The sequence below is a fragment of the Lissotriton helveticus genome, chromosome 6, assembly GCF_964261635.1.
Source record: "Lissotriton helveticus chromosome 6, aLisHel1.1, whole genome shotgun sequence".
NCBI lineage: Eukaryota > Metazoa > Chordata > Amphibia > Caudata > Salamandridae > Lissotriton > Lissotriton helveticus.
In genome coordinates, this window is record NC_136067.1 from 1175492196 (window position 1) to 1175519089 (window position 26894).

The 26894-nt window shown below is 46.3% G+C and overlaps 1 protein-coding gene across 20 annotated transcripts in view; it reads left to right on the forward strand.

The window, feature by feature from the left end:
* Nucleotides 1-26894, forward strand: part of EPB41L2 (erythrocyte membrane protein band 4.1 like 2) — a 1174544-nt gene that overhangs the window by 929408 nt on the left and 218242 nt on the right. For all 20 annotated transcript variants that reach the window (XM_078648868.1, XM_078648862.1, XM_078648871.1 and 17 more), the window contains one exon: nucleotides 3266-3363. In XM_078648868.1, coding sequence (XP_078504994.1) covers nucleotides 3266-3363 — 98 coding nt within the window. The remainder of the gene's footprint in view (nucleotides 1-3265; nucleotides 3364-26894) is intronic.

Here is a 26894-nt window from a genome sequence, read left to right on the forward strand (position 1 = left end):
TTCGGTGTAACAACAGCTCCACGGGTGTTCACCAAATGCCTAGCAACAGTGGCGGCGCATCTCAGGAGACAACACATTCATGTGTACCCATATCTTGACGATTGGCTAATACAAGCGCCATCGGCCCAGCAATGTGCCAGCCACAAGTCAAAGACCATTCATCTCCTGCACAGTCTAGGCTTCTCGCTGAACTATCCAAAGTCACACCTGCAACCCTCCCATGTCCAACAGTACCTGGGAGCGACAGTAAATACACTAGCAGCAAAGGCATATCCAAACGCAGCACGGATCAACTGAATGCAAACGTTAATCCAAAGGTTCAAACCACAACACTCATTGTCAGCTCGAGTGTTTATGCAACTAATAGGCATGATGGCCTTGTGCATATTCATAGTCCCTCATGCCAGACTACACATGCGTCCGCTACAGGAGTGCCTAGCACGGCAGTGGAACCAGGCTCAGGGACAATTAAAAGACCTAGTGTTGGTGACCAGTCGGGCATACAACTCTCTGCATTGGTGGAATCCACAAAACCTTTGCAAAGGACGACTGTTCCAGGAGCCTGTCCCACAAATAGTGATGACGGCGGACGCATCCCTGCTAGGCTGGGGAGCCCATGTCCTGCATTACACAGCCCAGGGTCTATGGACAATAAAACAAAAGAAGATGCACATCAATCTACTAGAGTTGATGGCGGTTTTTCTAGCACTAAAAGCGTTCAAAAAACATTTATGCAACAAGACTGTGTTGATCCGGACGGACAACATGACAGCTATGTATTATATTCAAAAACAGGGAGGAACACATTCCCCACAGCTATCGCATCTAGCTCAAAGTGTGTGGAAATGGGCCATTCAAAGGAACATGTTCCTCATGGCGGAACACCTCCCAGGCAAGGACAATCAAATAGCCGACCTGCTCAGCAGGTACAGTCAACAGATGCACGAATGGGAGATTCACCCCAATGTGCTCCAACCATTCTTCCGGCAGTGGGGACAACCGGAGATAGATCTGTTTACCACATGCGAAAAAGCAAAATGCCAATACTTTGCCGCCAGGTTCCCACATCCACAGTCGCAGGGCAATGCGATATGTATGAACTGGTCAGGCAAATTTGCGTACGCTTTTCCCCCAGCTCCATTAATACCGCTAGTGGCCTGCAAAATGGGCCAACACTCGCTGACGCTAATCCTAGTTGCTCCCACATGGGCAAGGCAACCATGGTACTCAACCTGCCTAGAACTGTCAGTGGTGCCTCACCAAAGACTGCGACTCACACCCTGTCTTTTAACTCAGAGCCATGGAGAAATCCAACACCCAGATCCGCAACAGATGAACCAGGCGATCTGGATCCTGAAATCCTAGAGTTTGGATACCTGAACTTGCCTCCAGACTGCATGAATATTATCAAAGAGGCAACAAAACCCACTACCAGGGCATGTTATGCAGCAAAGTGGAAACGTTTTGTCATCTACTGCCGTAACAAGGATATAAACCCATTAGATGCTTCTACACAGAACATCATTTGCTATCTCTTGCACCTACAACGTTGCAATTTAGCCTACTCATCCATCAGGATACATTTAGCCGCGCTAGCAGCATATCTTCAAAACAGGCAACACCTTTCACTGTTTAAAGTGCCAGCAATTAAAGCATTTATGGAAGGACTTAAACGAGTAATTCCTCCAACACATCCACCTTCACCAGTCTGGAATCTAAACATCGTTTTAACCAGACTTATGGGACCACCTTTTGAGCCACTACACTCATGCGAGATACAGTTTCTTACTTGGAAGGTGGCTTTCCTTATTGCCATTACTTCACTTAGGAGAGTTAGTGAGCTGCAAGCCCTAACTATTCAAGAGCCATTCATTCAAGTACATGCAAATAGAGTTGTTCTCAGAACAAACCCTTAATTCATGCCAAAAGTGGTATCCCATTTTCATATAAATCAAACAATAGAACTGCCGGTGTTCTTTCAAAATCCGCAGACAGTAGCTGAAAGGGCCTTGCATACTCTAGATGTCAAGAGAGCTCTGCTATACTATATAGATAGAACTAAGGCATTTCGAAAGACAAAACAGTTGTTTGTTGCTTTCTCACCGCAACACAAAGGTAACCCTATTTCAAAATCAGGTATAGCCAGATGGATCGTTAAGTGCATTCAGATAAGTTATTTAAAAGCAAAACGCACCTTAACAGTTACCCCTAGGGCGCATTCTACACGCAAGCTAGGGGCATCCATGACTTTCCTAGGAAATATTCCTTTACACGAAATTTGTAGAGCAGCCACATAGTCAACCATACATACATTTACCAAACACTATTGTGTAGATGTACATTCCAAACAGCAAGCTGCTGTAGGTCAGGCTGTTCTCAAAACTCTTTTTCAGACTGCTGCAGCTGGCACGGGCAACCACCGCTAAGGGAGATACTGCTATACATTCTATGCACAGATATGAATTCAGCAGCCCACATGCCTCGAACGGAATATGCTACTTACCAGTATGCATCTGTTCTTGGCATGTATGGCTGCTGACATTCATATCGCCCACCCACCTCCCCGGTGCCTGTCGCAGCTGTAGCATTCACTCTTTGCATGGACATCTCTTACTGTACTATACTCCATCTCTGCCACAATGGCGAAAAACAATCTGAGGATGGAGAGGATGCCCATGCGCACTGTAGTCCAAGGGAGGAGCCACCTATCTTGTGATACTTCGAAGACTCTTCCAGGACAACAATGTGCAATCATCCGGACCCAACACTAGGCGGCGATGTATGCACAGATATGAATGTCAGCAGCCCTACATGCCAAGAACAGATGCATACTGGTAAGTAGCATATTCCTTTCTTCTGCCGGACACTTAACATAAAAAATAAATGACTATCAGAAATCAGATACAGCAAATCCTTTCATGTGTCCCTTTGAAAAAATGTATGGTACTTGAGAACCTATATTATACTATTGAATAAAGTATGCTCACATCAATGATGTTTCTCTGTAAATTCCTGTTGAAGAATTGAATTGTGGTATTGCGATAGACTTTTTATATTTCGCATGAACTTTTTCCTCAAAACTTTCATTGATTGAAAATGTAGTTGAAGTGACACGTAGTGCTTGCAAAAATCGGAGTGTATTTAGAAACTTACTTTTGTATTCTCCAGTATTGTGGATGCTTGGCAAAGTAGTGCAATTCTTCTGTGTGCACGTGTATTCTAAACCTGTATTTTACAGCAGTATAAACTGTCGCTTTTGATGCAGCACGATCAGTTTGAAAGCACCATTGGGTTTAAACTCCCCAACCATCGCGCCGCAAAGAGGTTGTGGAAGGTGTGCGTGGAACATCACACGTTCTTCAGGTAAATACAGAAAAACATTGCCCTCTTTTGAAAGTTTGGTTGTCTTATTTTATTCTCTTTTTTCCTTTTAAATCATTTCTTCTTCTGCAGCTCAAAATTATATAATTCCAAGCAGGGATCAAATTGAAGATTTTATCTTACATTTTAGAAAGTATAGTCCTACTTTTATGTCTAGCCCTAGCTTCCCTTCTACTCCTTTCTTGACAGATTAACATTTTTTAGTTCTGCTAAAACACTGTACCATGCAATGCACTTCAGATAAACAGTTTTCGAGATAAACTGGTAGTGGATTAAATAGCTCCCTTGTAACCAGAACAAGAATGTTATCATAACACAAAATGTTTTACAATATGCAAATCTTTCTTTATCATGCCAAAAACAGCAAAGAGAATGTAAATTACATCACCAAGAACCACATTCCTCATGAAGCATTGTAGCGTCAGACACAAATAATGAGAATGAATCTGCTGCCTTGCCAGTGCTTAATTTGAGGTGGTGGTTTCAAGTTGGGCCCGCCGGCACTTATTTTCCTCATCAGACTTTGACCAAGAACAAAAAAGAGAAAAACACAAAAGGGGTAAAGAAGGAGAAAGAGAAAGCTGGAAAAGCAGTGACAAAGAGAGAAAGCAGAGATGACAAAGAACACACAGGCATGAGATCGAGGAGCAGGGAGTGTCAGGTTAAGTGTTAAAGATGGATGAATGGATCTCAAGACTAGGCAGCCTTCTAATCGGCACCCTGACCTTCTGCAGCACTGGCAGCAGCTTCTGAGCAAATGTTTGGGCCCCAGAACTTATTATTCTACAAATTAAGTACTGTGTCATAGCCTACTCTTTAAAACCCCAGCATACTGAACGTAATGGAAATCTACTAGGTTTAAACGACTTCTGTTTCCAAAAGCAAGTTTAATCTCTGGAAAAGAGTCTGAAGAAAACTGTGCATGCTTTTCTGCTCTGGGTTCACTTGTACTGTATTCCGAGTGTCAAAAATTAGACAGAAACTGGAGGATAAACCATATCCCTGGTATGAAGAAACAGTCCAGCTTCCAGATCTGCCAATGCAAGCAGTTTATTAAAGAAAGTTAAGCCACACATTATTCTTCTCCGGCTCTGAAAAAAAGAAAAACATATCATTAAATTGTCAACATCTTCACTCTGTAATTTTAGATACTCTGATTAATGGCGATGTTCCCTCCACATCTGGGTCTACAGTCCGTGAATTCAGTGCACTTGTGGAATCTTTTTTTTCATCTACTCCTCCCCAATCAATCTGTATTACCTTTTGATCTTTGTCCCCGCACATTTTTAACATTCTTAAAACAACCATTGAACTAATTTATCTGGCAATCATGTACATATGCAACTATCAGAAATTCCACTGGCCTGGAAAAAAGTCTAGTGAAGAAACTCTCTGGAGATCCGACCATACGGTCTTTAGACCAATTTTTTAATTACCGTTTCTGTAAGAAATAGGGTTATTTGTCGAAGGGAGGGGAAGACCCCTGCAGGCAGGAACCACAATCTTTGTCAGAGGGGACTTCACAAGTCACCAAATTAACCTGTGCTTAACCCTCTGGTAGCTTGGCATAAACGCAGTCAGGCTTAACTTAGAGGCAAAGTGTAAAGTATTTATGCAGTACACAAACAGTAATAAAGTGAAAACGAGCACAAGAAAACTTTCAAACCAATTTAGAAAGATAAAGTACATTGTAATAAATAGTATGATAACAGAATGACAAAATCCAAGCAGTAGAACCGGAGATATTCAGTTTAAAAAATTTCTAGTGAAAACTAGCTCATAAAAGCACAAAGCTCCACTTGTGGTGATATGTTCACGCTAGACAGGGCGAAAGTCACCAGTTCAGTTTGACTGTGGTAGAGCACGGGCCAGATACAGGGACCAGATTTGTCCCACTGCAAAGTTACCTTCTATGTCCGTTGTGAAGAGTTCTGTTTGCCTGGTATAGGAAGTGAAAAGGAGGCTGAGCGTTGTGGGAGGTCATTGTTGTAGTGCGAAGTTCAGTCCAGGCATTGCAGATAGCTGTCGCTTAAGCATGAAGAGCCAATCAGGTGTTGTGGATGGTTGTTATGGTAGCTTTGTGTTGGGGGCAGTCGCGGGCCGTTGCTGAAGCTACAAGTGTGGTTCTCACATTGCTAGTCATTGTTGGCAGTCGCTGTTGGCGCTAAAGCCAGTGTCACTGGAACTTTACTTTAGTGATTGTCACGGGCACCAGAGTCATCGGTGTAAGCGAGTCCATGCACGGTCATGAGGAGCTCAAACTAAACTATTTATTTTCACCTTCTCTTTAGGAGGAGCACTCTGATGGCACCCAAGGGTTCAGGTCCTGGGGAGGTACCACTTTGGGATAAGGGGATCGCTCTAGCAGAGGCCAGTAAGACAAAGCCACCTCAAGTTTAAGGTCAAGTCAGGTCTAGGTATCCATAACAATGCTTGTTTATCAAAAAAAAGAGACCATACTAAATTTAAAGGATCATACCAAGGATGCCAATGGACATGACTAAGTGTTTTATAGTGTAGGGATTAATGATCAGCTCTCAGGGATACGACATTGCAAGAAAAAAAGAGTGGATTGATAAGATAGCAAGGAAACTACCTGCACTTCATCTCAAAGAAATCAAGGTATCCATAACAATGCTTTCTTGCATATAACAAAATCCAGAAGTCATAATAAGACACTGTATAATAACATGCCGAATGTCCACAATAAATAAAAGGACTTAGGCGGTCCTGCCACCCAGGTTCTTCTCAAGTCCTCAGTTACAGCAAGTACCTAAGATTCTGTACTATTTTCTGGTCTATACCCTGAAGATTAAGGATCGAAAAGAGTTATCTTCCATGTATCCTGACAGTTGATAATGAACAGTTCTTTCAGTAAATTTGATGGAAACAAGGTAAAATTGGCATACACAATCCTAACATTCCATTGACTAAAACTGGGTTACTTTATTACATTTAAAAAGTACTAACTTTAGATTGGTTGTAGATAGAGATGTGCTGTTTACACTCAAATGAATAGCCACTCAAATTCTTTTTCAAGGATGAAGTCAGATTTGAAGTTACAATTCTAAAAATGCCACTCTTAGAGTTTTTTGAATTGGTTAAATGCTCGAAACGCAGACATGTTATAGATCGCCTGCTTACAATGAGAGAAAACAGGTTGATTTGGCTAGCTCAAACTGTAGAAAAAGGTCTTAACCAATTTGTGGAATAGCAGACATTGGTCACTATTTAATGTTCCCTATATGTGGATTTTTATATTGATTTTTTGTGTAGATGGAGTCCATATTTGATCTTGCTCCTACATACACTCTGCTATATTTATACTCATTGGGAGATGCAACGTCTTAGTTTAAGTTACTTGCTTAATATGTTGATTGTTTGGTTTAATCAGATGCTGGCTATGAAAGATAAAATTGTTTGATTGTTTTTTTTTAGGGGTTAGTTGAGTGATTTCTTGATAGTAACATGCCAGAATCAGAGCATCCCGGATAGCTTATGAGTCCTCTTTGTACATCGATCTTTTAATGAGCAGATCGATTAATGTTGATTGCTTAGCTCCGTTCCCGATTAGAAGATGGATGCCCTTTTCAGTAGCTGTGCTTTAAGAAATTTCAGTTGCATTTATATTACACTATACCATCAGGCAGGGTAGCTGTGTATATTTATTTCAGTCTGCCATCGATTTTTGAATATTGCCAGCAGGATGGATGGATGCTCCGTTTTAATGTGACTTATATTTTAAGATGGCCACTGTTGGTTTGAATCATGGTGTATACGATGCAGTACTAAGAGAGTTGTAATACTCTGCATGTCATGGCCACAATTAGATCGGTTTATGGGGTACTTATTTGATGTCATTTAGGTTTGACACCGATATCTCAGTACTGGTGAAAGACTGAATGTAGGCTTATGACGGTTTACCGTTACACTGGAGCAGTTACTCCAAGATGGCCTTCGTTTTGAGCCTGACTTCCCATGTGATTTAGGCTCCGTGTTTCTAACGCAGAAGTTCATATTAAGTTGTGACGTGTTACCGTGTCAATTACATGACCAAGATGTTTGAGTTGGCGTGCATGAATTGTATATCCTGCCTTGATCAGACATTTCAGTCGGCCCGTCTTTTCGGAATGCGAGTAAGTATACCTGTTGGTTGATTATTTATTTGCTGACTTTATTTGTGTCATTACCCATTCTAGTTGAGGACTAATGTTTTTGGGTTGTAATTTTCGAGGAGATGATTCAAATTCAGTTGCTATCTGGTAAGACGATATTTATTTATTTATTTATTTAATTGCTTGTATCGCGCAGGAATCGACCAGAAGGTATCTCCGCGCTTTGCTCGCAAAAGTTCTAAAGTATGTTGTCTCTGTGGAAGCCACATGAAGAATTATGCCATCTGAAACAGGAGAGTTTTTAGGGTCTTCCTAAAACACAGGTGGTTGTCATTGTGTCTTAGGTCAGAAGGAAGTTTATTCCACATGGTAGGGCCAATAAATGATAGGGCACGTCCACCTTGTCTGACTTTTTTTACATTGGGAGTTTCCAGTAGGCGTTGGTTGCTCGAACGTAATAAACGTTCAGGTTTATATATCTGAAATTTTTGTGCCAGATATTTGGGGCCTTGCCCATAGAGACATTTGTGCACTAAGCAACAGATTTTAAATGTGACACGTTGTCGTATGGGCAACCAATGAAGATGACTTAACAAAGGTTTGGACGGGGTCCTTGCGGGAGCATTCAGAATTAATCTGGCTGCCGTATTTTGGACCACCTGCAAACGATTTAACGCCTCCTCGTTTGCTGATATGAGGAGGCCGTTGCAGTAGTCTAGGCGACTTATCACCAGTGCCTGTACAAGGGTCTTCTTATGATTGTCAGGCAGCATGGGGAAGATTCGCCTTAACTGGCCAATTGTTCTAAAACAGGCTCCTGTAACAAAGTTAGCATGTTCCTTCAAACTCAAAGTCTGATCTAGTTTTACCCCCAAGTTCTTAACAATTGGCTTTGGGCATGGGACGGGGCCAAGATCTAAAGGCCACCAGTCGGGAGACCAGAGCATGCTAGCTTTCCCAAATAGCATTACCTCCGTCTTCCCGACATTACACTGGAGGCAGTTGGTAGCCATCCAGTGGGACACCGCTCTCATGCCCTCGGCAAATTTGTTCTTCACATCGGGCGTCAGAGAGTTAAAAGGAAAAAGCAGCTGTGTGTCATCAGCATATGACACTGGTGTGAACCCAAACCTTCTCACAATCGCTGCAAGGGGGGCCACATACACATTAAATAATGTGGGGCTTAGACATGAGCCCTGTGGCACCCCCTTAGTGAGTACCCTCGAGGTGGAACGATAGGGTCCCATGCTAACAGATTGTGAGCGGCCGGAGAGAAAGCTCTCCAACCAGGACAGTGCCAATCCTCCAATACCCACTCTCTGCAATCGGCCGAGAAGAATCTCATGAGACACAGTATCAAAAGCCGCCGACAGGTCTAGCAGCACCAGAATCATCGATCCTCCTCTATCCTGTGACATCTTGATGTTATCAGTCACGGAGAGGAGCGCTGACTCTGTGCTGTAGTTGGGCCTGAACCCAGATTGTGATGGGTCCAGGCCCCCTGTCGCCTCTATGAACCTGGAAACATGGATGTTTACATGCTTCTCGGCCAATTTACCTAAAAAAGGTAACAGAGAGATGGGACGGAGGTTGGAGAGTTCTGTCCATGGTACGGCCGTGTTCTTCCGTATTGGGTTCACAACTGCCTCCTTCCACTGCCGAGGGAGCTGGCCTTCTTTAAAAGAAAGATTTAGAATCTTTTGAATTGTGGGGCAAACAATTTTATTCAAGGTGGCAATAATTTTAGCTGGTATCAAGTCAAGAGGGGATCCTGTTTTCATATTATTAATTAGTGTTTGGGTTTCACTATAGCTAATCTCAGGGAGGGTGAGAAGAACACCTCTAGATGTAACAGGGGAATGATTTATACTGGAATACTCCGAATCACTGGGGTATTGGGCAGTGATAATTTTTTTATAAATTATCTCAATTTTGTCCTCAAAAAATTGGGAGATGTTATTACACAAGAGTTGTGAGAATTCGTCTGGACTTTCACATACAGTTGGTTTAGTGAAAGTGTCTAAGATTTTATACAACTCTCTGGAGGAATTACCAGCCCCCTCTAACTGTGCATTAATGCTATTCTTCCTTGCCTGCTTAATGTTTTTGTAATAGGCAGACATTGCTTTTTGATAATTGATCTTATTTTCACTGGTGTGAGTTTTCCTCCAGAGTTTTTCCAGCCTCCTACATCTTTGCTTTTCCAATTTTAAGGATTCAGTATACCATATATCCCTCTTGGCCACAGACGGTTGTTTAACTGTTCTTAAAGGGGCCAAATGGTTCACCATGTCAGATAAGATGGAATCAAATTTAGACACAGCTGATCCAATCTTATCGGAGTCCAGTATTACGGGCTCAATCCAGACTTCCTTTACTGTTTCTACCGTGATTTTATACCAAGGCCGACGTTTAACAGTCAGTATACTAGAGGGCTTGTTTAGTTTATTTATACCTTTAAGAGTAAAATCTAGCATACTGTGATCTGACCAAGTAACTGCTTTAAGATGATGACAGTATACCGAAGTGCAATTGGTGAATATTAGGTCCAGTGTATGGCCACCCCTGTGGGTAGGCCCGCTATTCTGTAACTCGAGACCCAATAAGGCCAGGTCAGATATTAGGGTTTTCGTCTCTGGATGGTCCACTTTGTCCACATGAAAGTTGAAGTCTCCCAATAAGATAAACTTTTCTCCAACCTTCATGTGTTGGGCCAGTAATTCCACTAATGCTAAGGTAAAACCAGCATTAGGTCCAGGGGGGCGGTAAACTAAGGCTCCCTTCCAACACTCCTTAGGTCCCAGTACAATTGAAAATATCATGACTTCCATAGTAGGCTGGGTAATCTGTTCTAGAACAATGACTTTAAGATGTTCTTTGTGTATAATAGCAATACCACCCCCAACTTTTTCCGGACGGTCCTGCCGTAAGATTTTATATCCAGCAGGGATCCCCAATGTAATAGAAGGGGTAGTATGCGGTTTTAGCCATGTTTCAGTGAGGAAGCTTACCTCAGGCTTAAGAGTGTGGATAAGGTCCCATATTTGTAAGTGGTGTCGTGGAAAGGAGCGAACATAGCCCTTGCATGTGCCCTTAACTGTTTTTATTTTCTGTAGTAAGTCTGTAGTAATAAGCTTAAATGTGGATTTTATTTCCACAGTAATACTCAGACTTAAGTTGGTTACTTGGAATTGATGCTTAAAGAGCAAGGTATGTTCTATTGACGGTTAATGATTGGTTGAAAGGCTGTTTACACTTGAGGTGTCTGCACTTGGGGTGACATGATAGGTTTCTTTAGAGCACTTAAGCCACCAGGTTTCATTGTTTGAAAGGTTCTGTTCACTTGAGTTGTTCACACTTGAGATGTCTGCATTTGGGGTGATATGATCTGTTTCTTCAGAGCACGTTTGACGGCAGGTTTCATGGAACAATTCTTGTGGTTTAGTTCTTTTTGTAATCTTTGTAATTTTGATAGTTTGGCTAGTTATCACTGGAGTGTTGACACCAGTGTTTGTTTTGTTGTACGCGGGTGATGTTGAGTGTCAACGGATGTATTGATTAGTCTGTTTATGCCGGTTGTCATAGTAATGATTCGCTTAACAACGCTGAGTCCCAAAGATGGTCTCACGGACCAGATTGGCCACCGAAGACCAAAACGTCGACACCACATCCTTTCTAACCTCAAATGTCATTAATATTAATTTTGTTTTTTCTTGCTATATCCTTCGGATGTTAATAATTTAAGGTTCATATAGCTGGGATTATTAATGATGTTCACACTATTTGCGTTAAGAGGAGTGACTGGAATTCCACCTATCTCTTTATATAAGCAACCGAAATAGATGTTGGGATTATGTGGAGGTGCCAGTAGTGTGATTAATGGAATGTGAATACTGCTTGTATACAGTGTTGATGATCACACGTTTAATTCAAACTATACATTAATGAAGTAAAAGAATACATTTTTATTCATAACACACCCATGACTGTTGTTTATATCTTGAACGATTGATTATTCGGATTCACACTGTGGACCAATATTGAATAAGGAAATACTTTTTTGATCTAAATAATTCCTCAAGGAATATTGTTTTGTATGATTACTTTTAGAGGGTTGGCATTTTTTTCTCCCAGCCATTTGTGCCGTCTGCCAGTGTCACATGATTGTGAATGGCTCTGCTGTGGGGGTTTCTGTATTCCTTCCAGACAGTGACGCAAAAGGAGGCTTGGGTACAGAAAAGATGGGCAATTCTGATAGAATGACTAGGAGGGGCTTTAATCCAGCCCCACTTAACTCCAAAGGGCTTTGCCTCCTGCACAACAAAACATGACTCCAGGCCTGCCCTGTCTTCTGTCATCCCCAGATGTTTGGAGACTTGACAGGGGAGGTAGAACAACGTTTCAGAACCAGATGTGTGGTAGGACTGGGAGTGCCCCCATACAAAGGCTAAAGACGCACAATTGATGGACAGAATGCACAACAAATCAAAATATTCACCCCCAGTCAAAAGATCTGGGTTAAATCCATCATTCTTTTGCTCACTATGCCACCCCAGTTTAGACCTGGCCATATGCAAATCCGTCTTGACCCTGTGCCTCATGGGAACAGTCCAGCCTGAACTGCCAAGCCACATCCTCCCTGGACCGGAAACAAGCATCCTAGGACCATTTTCGGGGTTTCACCCCTCATCAGCCAGGATAGCTTGAATTCAGTGGCACAGTGAGCCATGCCACTGAAGTCAAGCTAATCTGGCTGATGAGGGATGAAACCCCGAAACTGGTCCTAGGATGCTTGTTTCTGGTCCAGGGAGGACGTGGCTTGGCAGTTTGGGCTGTAATTTTCCCATTGGGCGCAGGGTCAAGACTGATTTGCATTTGGCCGGGTCCAAACTAGAATGGCATGGTGAGCAAAAAAAACAATGTATTTAGGCCCAGATCTCTGTACTGGGTGAATGTATGACATTGTTCTACATTCTGTCCATCAATTTTTCCTTTTTCCATATAAAGGCTGGCACCAGGTATAAATATTGGACCCACAGAGCCACTGTTTCAAACACTCCTGGACCTGTGGAAGTTACAGAAATACTGCCCTGCTGCCAGAGGACTGCCTTGTTGTCTAAGAAGGAAGATTGGACCTGCTTGCCTTCATCCTAGGCTAATAATAGGGATGTCAAGGGTCAGTTTGCTGACCTCCTGTGTGAGCTACAGGGACATACGTTTCAGAGGCCTCCCTAAAAATGCCCAGCTGACCTGCTGACTTCACCCTTAAAAAGGATTTTGAATGGCTATACATTTGAGTGTAAACAGCACCTTTCGATCTGCAACCAATCTAAAGTTAGAAATTTTTAAATGTAATAAGTAACCCAGTTTTAGACAATGGAATTTTATGATTGTGTATGCCAATTTTACCTTGTATAGACCAGAAAATTGCACAGTATCTTTGGTACTTGCTGTAACTGAGTACTTGAGAAGAATTCTGGACCTGGGTGGCAGGGCAGCCTAAGTCCTTTTATGTATTGTTGACATTTGGCATGTTTTTATACAGTGTCTTATTATGACTTCTGGATTTTGTTATATGCAAGAAAGCATTGTTGTGGATACCTTGATTTCTTTGAGATGGAGTGCAGGTAGTTTCCTTGCTATCTTATCAATCCACTCTTTTTTACTTGCAATGTCGTGTCCCTGAGAGCTGATCATTAATCCCTACACTATACAACACTTAGTCATGTCCATTGGCATCACTGGTATGATCCTTTAAATTTAGTATGGTTTCTTTTTTTTTTTTGATAAACACATTTTTATTGATTTGACAAAAGATAACAGCCAATCATCACGATACCAAGAAAATACAGGAGCATACTCAACGGTTCGACTTTCTCACAGTATGGAGCCAGAAGGCTGCAAGGTAACATGCACTTGGACATTCCCTGCATGTCTATACCATTCCCCCCAACCACTTCCCCAAACCCTTCGGTACTTTTTAGGACAACCGCGTGCCTCATACATGGTTTTCTCTTGTGCATCACACCAGTCAACCCCGTTCCGACAGCGCCCGATGCTCGGGGGATCAGGGCATTTCGAAGAAGCAGATATGTCCCTCCTGGCCACAACCATTGCCGTAGTAAGGAACAGTTTTTCGTTTCTGGGCCCATCTGTAATACCTAGGAGTGCGTGTTGTGGATTGTGAGGGACTTCCAATCCCAATATTTCTGTGAGTTCTTCCTCAATGTACCCCCCCCCCCCCAAACTGTGTCAGACGGGGGCACGCCCATGCCATATGGAAGTAATCAGCGGGTTCATGGCCGCACCTGGTGCAGGTGGGGGTCTGGTAAAAACATGCCCGGTGAAGGCGTGACAGGGTCAGGTAGGCTGCATGCAAATAGTATAGCTGAACCATACGGAGCCGAAGTGGTGACCGTCCTGGGGGCCATAAGAGTGTTGGGCTAGTCTTCCTCTTCCAGTGTGCCCACCCACTCTTCCCTTTGATTTCATAGTCGTTCTAGCATGGTCGGGGTGTAATTGACTAGTGTCTGGTAGATGCGGTAGGTGCCCCCCTTCTAGGTGTGATCAGCAGTGTCCTCCTCTTTTCAGTCTTGTTTGTCATAGCTGTGACAGCAAGGTCCACAAGTTGCACTCACTCAGAGGTCAGCAAGCCACCAATTCATATGAGAAGCTGAGTCAATAGTCCACCTTGGCCCCAAAAACCAAACAAAAGATCCATCATGTAAATTATGCTAACAAATGTGTTGTAAGATTATAACAAGCCTGTTTGTCAGGACACACAGTGACATCTTAGAATGCCAAAGTGATTGCACTGCTGCGTGTTAGGTCATCCCTGATTTTAGGTTTCACCTGTGCAGAGCTTGTGCAGTGTTTGTGAAATCTATTGTATTTAATATACATTTTAAAAGGCCCTTGCTTTTCATTGGTTCTTGTGCTTGGCACACAAAAAAAACATTATTAATCCCATTGGCGAAACATAATGCATTTACCAATGCTTCTTTGTTTATTGTTGTAGAACAAAGTTTGTTCTCACAGCATTAATGTCAGATAGAGAGAGAACCAGCTAATGTTTTTAGTCCTCTCTCTAATAAATTTGATATGGTGAAATAACTTGTTTAAAACAATCATGTGTTTGATTCCAGTTCGTTGTATATTTGATCATTTAAACCAATGTAACATTGGCATCAGAGGAGAACAATTCGTTTCAGTTTGGTTTAATGTCTGGTTGAAATGATGAGGGTCGAGTTTGACCCTGTGTGGCAATTCGGAGATCTAGACACTTTCAAAAACACATTTTCTGCTCTGTTTTTGCCCATTGTGTCTGAGGGATACTTTAATTGCTGGATTAACATTTCTGACAAAACTCCCATCACTTCATGTAATGTCACATTTGCCATCTCCTCCAATGCTTTCTTTTTGTTTCTGTTAAACAACAAAGTAAGTACGTCTTATTTAGGGTTCAAAGTGCCTTAGCTCAACCACTGCTGTGACAAAATAAATGAGACCACATCTCTAATGCTCTTAACTCCATGCATTAGTTTCTATAAAGAACAAGCATTTTAATAGTTAATAGGTATGGGTTTAATGTGCTAAAGAAAACATTGTAGCACATTAGAGTGAGAAACAAACGGGGGAGCCAGTAGAAGTGGAGAGAGAAAGGGGTATTGTAAAGTAGTCCTTCTTGTAGTTCAATGCAAGCCCTGCAGTGGGGATTGAAAGATGTAGCCAATAGCATCTGGGGACAGATGACTACTCCACTGGGCTAAACCACATTTCAGTTGACAAACTCTCAAGGGAGTGGCTGAAAGAGTCTGGTGTAAGAAAGCTTGTTGTTGAAAGGGGCGGACCCAAAGCCGACTCTACGTATTGTAAGCGATAGGTCTGTTTGACAACTGTGCAGTAAAACTCGCGCCTAAAACTGGATTGAGTTTAATCATCTTATTGCAGCATGTGCAGCTCTGAGCCAACTTTTAACTGGCAAGTCCCTGGTAAAACTCTTAGATCAGCGAATTTGGCACAGATTCCAGCCTCAAGGACAGCAAGGATGGATGGATGGATGGTTGTTACTTCTCTGTCGTTGCAGCAAAACTTTGGAACACCTTGCCTTTCTTTGGTTCATCTTTGTTGAAGTTTAGGAAGGGCACAAAAGACTTGGTGATCCAAGCCTGGATCAGGGAAGAAGAAACCTGTAAGCAGAGGGGACCAAGTTCTGAATCACTAGCCAGTGATTTGAGTGGGCACCAGGATGGCACCGGACGAAGTCACCTCAGCCAGGTGAGTGGGCGCTGCTGGGCTCTGCAGTCTCTCGGACCAGGAGGCGTTGTCGGCGACCAGGATGGAGGTGCGAGCTGTCCCACGAAGGTTCTTGCTGTCGACGTCGCTGGACCCAGGATTGGGCAACAAGTCTTGGCAAATGCAAGGCCCACGCGGTGGACCTAAAATGGCGTCTTGAGGGGACCAGGAGGGTCCAGGGTGCTCCTCTTTTGGAGGGGAGCAAGGGCTAGTCTGGAGCAACCAGACCAGCAGTGTTTGTCGTCGTGGAGCGTCGTGAAGGGGTCACTAGCCAAACGGGCAAGCGACCTGGACAACGCGGTTGGCAGCAAAGAGCAGAAGGGCCCCACGCAGATCTCGTGGATGCAGGGGGGCTGAACTTCGGTGCTGGAGCTGCTCAGGGTCGGGGCTTCTCTTTCCCCAAAGCACTCAGTCGAGGGTCACTCGGGAGTCGTGCTGGACAAGCGTCGTGCAGTTCTGAAGATGGCCGGTCCCTCGAGGTCTCGTCACACCCACGGATCACAGCTGGGCTGATGATGTAGGTTGAGGTCAGAGGTGCCAGGGAAGCCGGTTCTCGTCGTACTGGAGCAGTCTTGATCCGAAGGAGAGACTGGCAACAAACCGCGATGCTTGGTTGGTGCCTGCTGCTGCAGGGTGACTACTCCTTAGTCACAAGGGAGAATCTTGGGAAGAAGTCTTGAGTTCCTTTCGTGGAAAGTAGTTTCAGGATTCAAAGATGATCTGATTTGGAAGGGGGCCAGTTCCTACCTTTATCCTGCAAAAAGGGGCTGGCACGCGACTAAGTCCTGCCCTATGGGTGGGACTAGGAGGGGGGTGGTTACACCCCACTCCTTTGGCGGGCTTTCCCCAGGCCAGGGGCTGGAGTGCCCCTGGAACTGGTTTCAGCCGGCCTATGCACAGTGAGCACCGGGGTGCCACTTGCAGTCACCTTCCTCTAAAGCCCTGCCTACCTAGGATACACAAAATCCTGTCTGGGACGGTGCTGGCACCGCCCCTGACAGGAAACCCTTTGTCCTTGCCTCCTGCTCTGGGAGGACTCCCAGCAGCAGGAGGGCAGACTTGTGTCTCGGTGGCAGCATCCATTTTGTGGAGCTAAGGCTATGTCTGACTTTAACCGGGGTTACAGGTTACATACATGTCGTGTCCCTCTAGAAGGGTGGAATGCTAACCCCGTCGCCAGAATTGGCGAGGGGTTAGTATTCCAATTCGTATGACACCTTACTCGACATGTTTTGATAAAGCGATACCAGAGTTGGCATATAACCGCGAGGATTATAATGCACTTAAGAGTATATGGTATGCGATATCATGGAAACGGCTAAGGGATGGATCCCGAAAGCCGCAGACAGGCTCAGCTCATGCCAGAGCACTATCTCACACGATTCCAAGCACTCTGCCTTCAGGATTGTTAAGGCCTGCCATAGGAGTGACTGATAGGAGATCTGTGTGTCCATTTAGGTTTAGATATAGGAATACTATATCTAAAGCAAAGGGTGATTACACCACTTTGCCCCAGCTGTCAAGCAGCCAGTTGTGTCTGATTTAGTTAGTCAGCCCAGGGGTGGAATAATACATGCTGCAGCCCCTGGGAGACTTCTGGGTACACCTCAGCCCTGGGTACAGGGACTTGGGAAGGGCCCAGTGCCAATTCAGTACCTGGGTACAATTTGGAATAGAGAGAACAGCTAGGCTGTGGGTCTGATTAGCAGGCCCACAGCCAGGGAAAGTCGTAAACCAGTGAAGCAAAAAGCAAAAATCTGGGTGATCATAGGATTGCAGACCCTACTCTCCTACATGACCCCCCCAAACTTTGGGACAATAAACTAACCTTGACCAGGTGAGTCTTCTTGCTCTAAGTGGAAATACCTGGAGAGCCCATCAGCATTGCCATGATCAGTACCAGGTCTGTGCTCCACTGTAAAATCCATCCCCTGTAGGGAAATGAACCACCTAAGTAGTTTGGGGTTTTCACCCTTCATCTGACTTAGCCATAAGAGGGGCTTATGGTCGGTCTGAACTGTGAAGTGAGTTCCAAACAAGTAGGACCTCAACTTCTTCAGGGCCCATACCACAGCAAAGGCCTCCCTCTCAATAGCTGACCAATTTTTCTCTCTGGGGGTCAGCCTTCTGCTAATGAAAGCAATTGGCTGGTCGTTGCCATCAAAATTCAGCTGAGATAGAACAGCTCCCACACCCAACTCAGAAGCATCTGTTTGGACAATGAATGGTTTGGAGAAGTCTGGACTCTTTAGGATAGGTGCTGTGCACATGGCCTGCTTTAGGTCATTGAATGCTTGCTGTCCACTGAACTTTCTTTGGCATCTTCTTACTTGTCAGGTCATTAAGGGGGGTCACTATGGACCCATAATTTCTGACAAATTTCCTATAGTACCCAGTCAGGCCCAAGAAAGCTCGAACCTGAGTCTGGGTGATTGGAGGAGCCCAGTCCTTGATGGCCTGTATCTTACTCTCCAATGGCTGAACCTGGCCTCCACCTACAAGGTGGCCCAGGTATACAACCTGTGTCTGCCCTATCTGGCACTTAGTGGCCTTGATAGTGAGGCCTGCCTTTTGCAGGGCCTCTAACACTTTCCTCAGGTGGACCAGGTGATCCTCCCAGGTGGAGCTAAAGACAGCAATATCATCCAGATATGCTGCACAGAAGTCATCCATCCCAGTGAGAACTTGATTCACCAGCCTTTGGAAGGTGGCAGGTGCATTTTTCAAACCAAAGGGCATTACCACAAACTGATAATGCCCACCAGGGGTAGAAAATGCTGTCTTGGGCCTGGCTTCCTCAGCTAACCTGATTTGCCAATACCCAGCTGTCAGGTCAAATGTGCTTAAGTAGTTGGCAGAAGCCAATCTATCTATAAGTTCATCTGCCCTTGGTATTGGGTGGGCATCAGTCTTAGTGACTGCATTGAGGCCTCTGTAGTCTACGCAAAACCTCATCTCTCTCTTACCACCCTGGGTGTGAGGCTTTGGCACTAGAACTACTGGGCTAGCCCAAGGGCTATCTGAGGGCTCAATGACTCCCAGCTCCAACATTTTCTGCACTTCTGTCTTGATGCAGTCTCTGACATGATCAGGCTGTCTGTAGATTTTACTTTTGACAGGCAGACTGTCTCCAGTGTCCACTTCATGGGTGCACCAATCAGTTTGACTGGGTGTCAGAGAGAACATATGTCTGAAGGATTGCAGAACTTGTCTGCAATCCTGTTGCTGATGTTCAGAGAGGCTGCCACAAAAGACAACACCATCTACTGATCCATCATCAGGATTCTGAGTGAGCAGGTCTGGAAGAGGGTCACTCTCTTCCTCCTGTCCCTCATCTGTGGCCATGAGCAAGCTCATGTCCTTCCTGTCGACATATGCCTTGAGCCTGTTCACATGGAGCACCCTGAGGGGGCTCCTGGGGGTTCCAAGGTCCACCAGGTAGGTGACCTCTCCCTTTTGCTCAATGATGGTGTGGGGCCCAGACCATTTGTCTTTGAGGGCTGCTGGGGCCACTGGCTCCAGTACCCACACCTTCTGTCCAGGCTGGTACACAGTCAGGACAGCCTTCTGGTCATGCCAAGCTTTTTGGAGTTCTTGGCTGGCCTCTAGGTTTTTAGTTGCCTTCTCCATGTATTCAGCCATCCTGGAGCGGAGACCAAGTACATAGTCCACTATGTTGGTTGCAGGCTTTCTGAGAGGTCTCTCCCATCCTTCCTTCACCAAACACAGGGGTCCTCTTACAGGATGCCCATACAGAAGCTCAAAAGGGCTGTAGCCAACTCCCTTCTGTGGGACCTCTCTGTAAGCAAACAAGAGGCAGGGTATCAGGACATCCCATCTACGCCTGAGCTTTTCAGGTAGTCCATGAATCATCCCTTTGAGGGTCCTGTTGAATCTCTCAACAAGCCCATTGCACTGTGGATGATAGGGTGTGGTGAACTTGTAGTTAACACCACATTCCTTCCACATTGCAGTCAGATATCCTGACATGAAGTTTGCACCTCTGTCAGAAACAACCTCCTTAGGGAAGCCCACTCTGGAGAACACTCCAACTAGGTCCCTTGCCACTACAGGTGCTGTAGTGGTCCTAAGTGGAATAGCTTCAGGATACCTGGTGGCATGGTCCACCACCACCAGTATAAACTTGTGCCCTGATGCTGTCTGGGGTTCCATTGGACCAACAATGTCAATCCCCACTCTTTCAAAGGGAACCCCCACCACAGGTAGTGGTATGAGGGGGGCCTTTGTTGTGCCACCTGACTTACCACTGGCTTGGCAAGTGACACAGGAGCGACAAAACTCCTTGGTATTCTCATTCATGTGAGGCCAGTGAAAGTGTGAGACAAGCCTGTCCCAAGTCTTTGTCTGGCCTAAGTGACCTGCAAGGGGAATCTCATGGGCCAAGGTGAGAAGGAAACCTCTCAGAGACAAGGGGATGACCAGCCTCCTGGTTGCACCAGGCGTGGGGTCTCTTGACTCAGAGTACAGGAGTCCATCATCCCAGTATACCTTGTGGGTACCTGTGGCATTCCCTGCAGCCTCAGCAGCAGCCTGCTGTCTGAGGGGTTCAAGGGAAGGGCAGTCTAACTGTGCCTTCCCCGGGTCTTCTCTGGAGGGTCCCCCTGAGCCCAGAAACTCAACTTGATCAAGTTCAAGCTCTTTAGGCTCAGTTTCCCTCAGCTCTCTCAGATCAGCCTCCTCAGAGACTTGATCTTCAACCTGGGGCAAGGGGGAGGGCAAAGCCTTAACCCTACTGCTCTTCTTCTTGGAAGGTGTCTGGTCCATTCTTCCAGGATCCAGCACCTGTTCAGTGGGGCATCTTCTGGCCTGTGACCTAGTCACAGCAAGCACATGTGCTGGCAAGCCTAACATTTCCATGTGAGTCCTCTGCTCCACTTCTGACCATAGTGATGACTCCAAATCATTGCCCAACAAACAATCTACTGGGAGGTCTGAACTAACCACAACTTTCTTTTGGCCACTTACCCCTCCCCAGGAGAAAGCAACAATCGCCATACTATGACTGGTAGTGACGTTGCTGGCATTGGTCACCAGGAAATCTGTACCTGGCATGATCTGTCCAGGGTCCACAAAGTTAGGTGTCACCATGGTGACACTGGCACAAGTGTCCCTATAGGCCTGAGCCATTTTGCCATTTATTAAAGGTGTCTGCCTGTATTTGCCCAAAGTATTGGGACTTACATCAGGGGACATATCCATATCCCCTGTACAGACTAGGACAGCCTGAGTGAGTGTGCCAACTAAGTTGTCAGACTCCTCAGTTCCCAAGGTTAACCCAACTAATCCCTTGGGAGGTGCACTACCACTACTGACTGTACTAGGGGGTGCAGTTGCCTAAGGGGCTGTAGTGGTAGAGGTTTGCCCTCCTCTTTTGGTGCACTCACTAAACCAGTGAGACTTACTCTTACAGTACTGGCACCACCTTTTTGACTGGCCTTCTTGAGTCTTCTTTTTCTGCTGTGAAGCCTGACCCCCACCCTCTTTGGTTTGTTGGGGACCTGTTGAAGACTTCTGGTCATTTTGTTCACTCTTCGTATTACCCTTCTGGTCTGCTTTCTTCTGACCACCCTGGTTCTGGTTCTGGTTCTGCTTGATCCTTGTTCTGACCCATGTGTCTGCCTTCTTTCCCAATTCTTGGGGAGAGGTCAGATCTGAATCAACAAGGTGCTGGTGCAACAACTGGTTCTGACAGTTATTTAAAATTTGTTCTCTCATCATCAGATTATACAATCCTGTGTAATCAGTAACCTTGCTACCCAGCAACCAGCCCTCCAAAGCCTTAGTGGCACTATTCACAAAGTCAGACCAGTCCTGAGACTGAGTTTTCTGGGTGTCTCTGAACAGCAACCTGTACTGCTCAGTGGTTAAACCAAACCCATCAACCAGTGTATTCTTCAGGACCTGGTAATTGTTAGCATCCTCCACTCTTGTAGTGAGGAGCTTATCTCTACCTTTGCCATCAAAGGAGAGCCACAGTATAGCTGCCCACTGACTCTGGGGAATGCCCTGCACAGTGCAGGCCCTCTCCAAAGCAGCCATCCATTTCTGGATGTCATCCCCTTGTTTAAAGGGGGGCACTATCTTTGTCAGGTGTTTAGTATCTAAACCCTTCTCTCTATCTCTTGGGAGATTGCTGCCACCAGTGGGAGCTAACCCACTCATCTGCTGCTCTCTAGCAAATGCAAGCTTTTCTTTGGCCAGGGCAAGTTCTTCCCTTTCAATCCTCAGAGCAGCCTGTCTCATTCTGGCTTCATGCTCTATTCTCTGAGGGGAAGTCAATCTCCTCTGGGGAGAGTTCCTTCTCCTCTGAGAAGAGGCATTAGAGTGCAGAGATCTATTGGAGTCCCTAGAAAGAGATCTATCTCTCCTAACTCCAAGGTTAGGCCTACTTAGGGTCAGTACTGGGGGTCCCCCAGATCCTAGCCCAAGCAAGTCTATGTTGGCCCTAGTTAGCCTTCTGACTACCTCAAGACCTTTGTCTGCCTCATCCCCAGAGAGTTCCTCAGGATCCTCCTCCTCAACTGCATTTACAGTGTTGTGGAGGTCTGGATCCCCAGTGGTACCCTCTAAGGCTGGCATATTCCCATCTAGCTGAGAAATCTTTCTCGCATCATATGTCTCTAAGAGAAATATCAGAAAGGGAATGGTGGGGTTAGACCCCTGTTTCAGTTTCCTGGAGGTACACACTTGTCTCATCTCCTGGAAACTGAGAGCTGCATATCTTGAAGTGACCTGTGGAGGGTCAATAACCACAAGGGGAGTCTCTGAAGACTCTCCATGGGTAGACATGCTTTTCTAGTGAGGTGTAAGTGGTGCACTTACCTACACTATTTGTTTGCCTACTGATCCCTTGCTAGAGTTGTAGTTTAGGGTGTGCTAGGCCCTAGGAGCTACAACAGCTGGTTATCCAGTATTAGGGGTGTCTTTCATAGATTCACATGCCTGAATCATTCCCCGTCGTCGAGACGGGAGCCTCCGGTATATAGAAAAGTAATGTCCTATAGACATACATAAAGAAAAATAGGCCTAAGGGCCTCACCTTAGTTGCCTATCCTTGTCCTTATGCAAAAAGGACCAAACTCTTAGAGCCAGCCAATCAGCTATCACCTCCCTCTAGAACCTTCCCTGCTGGAGCCTCGATCTCTCAGATTTTCTACCGCACGTTGTGCTAGGGAGTCTCCAGCCTGAGCTCTCCTCAGGATATCTTCAAACCTACTTTTTTCACTTTGGAAAAGGACTACTTTCTCAAATTCTTCATCAGGGATACTTCAGACTCTTCTCTGGCAGTAAGTGCTGTCTTTCCTGTCTTTCCTTACCAATACAAAGGAATGTCTAGTTCCCAGAAGAAAGCCCTTTTCAGGGCCTGCTCTTCATGTGGGAAGAAAAGGCTCCATGTGGAGGACAAGCACGACCTGTGCTTATACTGCCTTTATCCGGACCACGTCCCCAAGGACTGTAAAATCTGTCGCTCTTTCCCTAATAAGACTTTGAGGGACAGAGAAGGTCGACTTCTTATTTGGCTGGACAGGCTTAAACAGAGGGATAATGTGAAGTCCTCAGAGAGCAGCTTCTCCATGACCTCGGAAGTCTCCCTCAAGAGGCCAAGGGGGGACCCCCCTGGCCCCTCAGACACTCCTCCTAAGAAGATGTTAAAGAAATCTTCAGAGGCAAAATCCACGACCTCCTCAGTGTCTGACGCAGGCTCTCACGCTTTTAAAAAGCCTACGCACTCATCCACCAAGCCTACGCCATCTTCGACGCAAAAGAGAGCTGTGACGCCACTCGCTGTCTCCACGACGACGGCGTCGTCAGTCCTAGCATCGACGACGACCACTCCATCATCGTCGTCGGCAGGTAGGCCCATCCCATCTATCATACTGCCCAAGAGCTCATCGACGTCCAAATCGGGGCCGTCGACGAGGACACCGTCGACGAAGAACCCATCGTCGACGACGACGACACCGTCGACGAGAACCCCATCGTCGACGAGACCAGGGACGGCGACGACGAGAAGCCCGCCGTCGGCGGAAGACTCGTCGCCGAGACCGTCGACGAAGAAGACGTCGACGAGGAATGAATCGTCGACGAGAAACGAATCGTCGACGAGCGCGTCGTCGACGAGGACGTCGTCGACGACCGCGTCGTCCACGAAGACATCGACGACGACTAAAATCTCGTCGCTTGAGCCACCGACGACGGAGGACGTGCCGTCGACGACGAAACCGTCGACGGGAGAGCCGTCTATGACCAGGGACAACGCGGAACCATGGAAAAAGTCCAAGCTAGTGGAAAAGTCGTCATGGACGCTGCCACCGCCGACGCCACCGCGCAAATTGCCACACAAGCTGATCACGCCTGAAACGACGTCCCCAAGTAAAGTACAAAGCAACTTACCTTCTGACTTCCTCCAGAGTGAAGAATCGGAGGAGGAAACGACGATCCAGGCTATGTCCATCTCAGACCTCCACGTCAAATGCCAAAGCACGGATGAGGAACAGGAAGAATTTACCTACCAGGAACACTCTTTCCAGGCACAGGTACGGACGGAAGTGACCCCAATGGTGTGCCTTCCTGCGGCCATCGTGGATGACCTTAAATATCTCATCCAGGACTATAAGCAGCGTTTCCCGGAGGCACAGGCTACTGAGGATAGGGGCCCAACGCCGGCTGCATCTGTTCCACCGGCATCCCCACGTCCAACGCGACCACCTCCGCAGACCTCCCATGAGGCAGTCTCGCCGCAAGTAGTGGACTCCTCAGATGAGGAAGCTGAGGAGATGGAAGAAGGTGAAGTCCCTGAGGATCGCACGGATCAGGACGAAGACGACGAGTATGTCGCGCCCTCCCCAGCTTCACCCCAACCACGCCAGTCGGACTCTCCGCCACTGGACATTGGCGGGTTCCACAAGTTAGTGGAACGAGCAGCGATGCGTTTCCACATGGAAATGGAAACAACGGAAACAGAATGTTTCTTATATGATTTTAAAGAACAAACGAAGAAGACCACCAAATCAATTCCGATTATAGAATTTCTCTGGGACCAGGTAAAGAAACTGATGGCCACGCCGGCCTCCATACCGGCGGTAATCCCACTCCTGGACAAGAAATACAAAGCTACCACCAAGGCGGCAGTTTGTTTCAATGGGCACCCGAAACCTGACTCAGTGGTGACCCAAGCAGCTCAGAAGAACTCCCGCAACCCTTCCTCTCCCTTGTCAGCACCACCGGACAAGGAGGGAAGAAAGTTGGATACCATCGGGAAACGGTTCACCACCACGTCAGCCATGACTATCAAAGTCGCCAACTCTATAGCCCTGTTGGGACGTTATAATCGCCAACTGTGGGAGGACATGGTCCCTTATTTGGCGGAGCTGCCGGATACGATGCAGGAAGAGGTCAAGGCACTGCTCTCAGAAGGACAAGCCTCGGCAGCGGAAATCATAGACTGTGCCATTGATGGAGCCATGACAGGCTTTCGCCAATTAGCGGGGGCAGCAGTCCTGCGGCGCCAGGGCTGGCTTAAGGCTACTTCATTTCGACAAGAAGTTCAAACAAAAGTGCTAGACATGCCCTTCGATGGCCAACATCTTTTTGGAACCGCAATTGATGAAGCGCTCCAGAACATCAAAAAAGACACCGATACGGCGAGAGCACTGGGTACGCTGCAGGCGAGAAACCAGTCCTTTCGGGGCAACAGGTCCAGAGGTCAACCCTCCTACAGGGGGTCCTTCCAGAATAGATCCTCCTATTCATACCAAAATAAATCGCAGTACCCGCAGAAACAGCAGAGTCGCCAAACTTCGTATGGCAGATCGAACTTCCGTGGAAAGAACCAGAGGAGGGGCACTGGCGGACGCCAGTGACCGATTACTCCAGCCAGTCCCGCCACAATCTCCCTCATTCAAAATTGGAGGCAAGTTGACCCATTTCCTGCACAATTGGCATCTTATAACCACAGACCGGTGGGTGCTACAACTAATAAGATTCGGCCATTCCCTGGAATTCATCACCATCCCACCCCCAACACCGCCACGCAAACGGCCACACAAACATCTGCGGCCCTTGCTCCTGGAAATATCAGCGATGTTACACAAGGGAGCGATCGAGATGGTCCCATCGTCTCAAAGAGGACAGGGATTCTATTCCCGCTTCTTTCTCATCCACAAGAAGGGGAAAAAGTGGAGGCCCATATTGGATCTCAGAGACGACTGGCTGGTGAAAGCTCCCTCAGCGGCAGGCGCGACCTCATCCTCCAACGCCTGCACCAATCTCTTTCTGCACCTGGGATTAACTCTCAATCTCGACAAATCCTGCGTGACCCCAACCAGAAACATCTCCTTCCTGGGGGCAACCTTGAACACGGAATGCGTAAAAGCATTTCCTTCAAAGGAAAGGAAACACAAGATCGTATCTCTGGCCACGGCTGTGGCTTCGAGAAAGACCATAAGAGTTCGGACTTTCAAATCACTACTAGGCATGATGTCGTCCTGTATCCTCCTCATCCCGCACTGCCGCCTCAGGATGCGCCCATTGCAAGAAGCCCTAGCATACCAATAGACTCAAAGCACAGGCTCTTTCGACGACACAGTGCGCATCACACCACAGATTTCAAAAACCCTGCAATGGTGGAGGAACCACAGGAATCTGTCGACAGATCTACCCTTCCTCCTTCCAGCAGCGCCTTTGGTGATCACCACGGATGCCTCCCTGGAAGGTTGGGGAGCGGTCCTCCAGGACCTCCAAGTCAGCGGCAAATGGACAGAGCAGGAGAAGACATGCCACATAAACCTTCTAGAACTGCGAGCTGTCTTCCTGGCACTGAAGGCCTTTTTACCACGTATCCAGAACTCCCAGGTGCTCGTCAGGACGGACAACACCACGACGATGCACTACCTGAACAAGCAGGGAGGGACGCGTTCGCTCACTCTATCACACGATTCGCAAGAAATCTGGAACTGGCTAGTGCTCCAAGGGATCACGCTCAAAGCGGAATACGTCCCGGGCAAGGACAATACCATTGCAGACGCGCTCAGCAGACGGACGTCTCTCACTCACGAGTGGGAACTCAACCAAGGTACACTG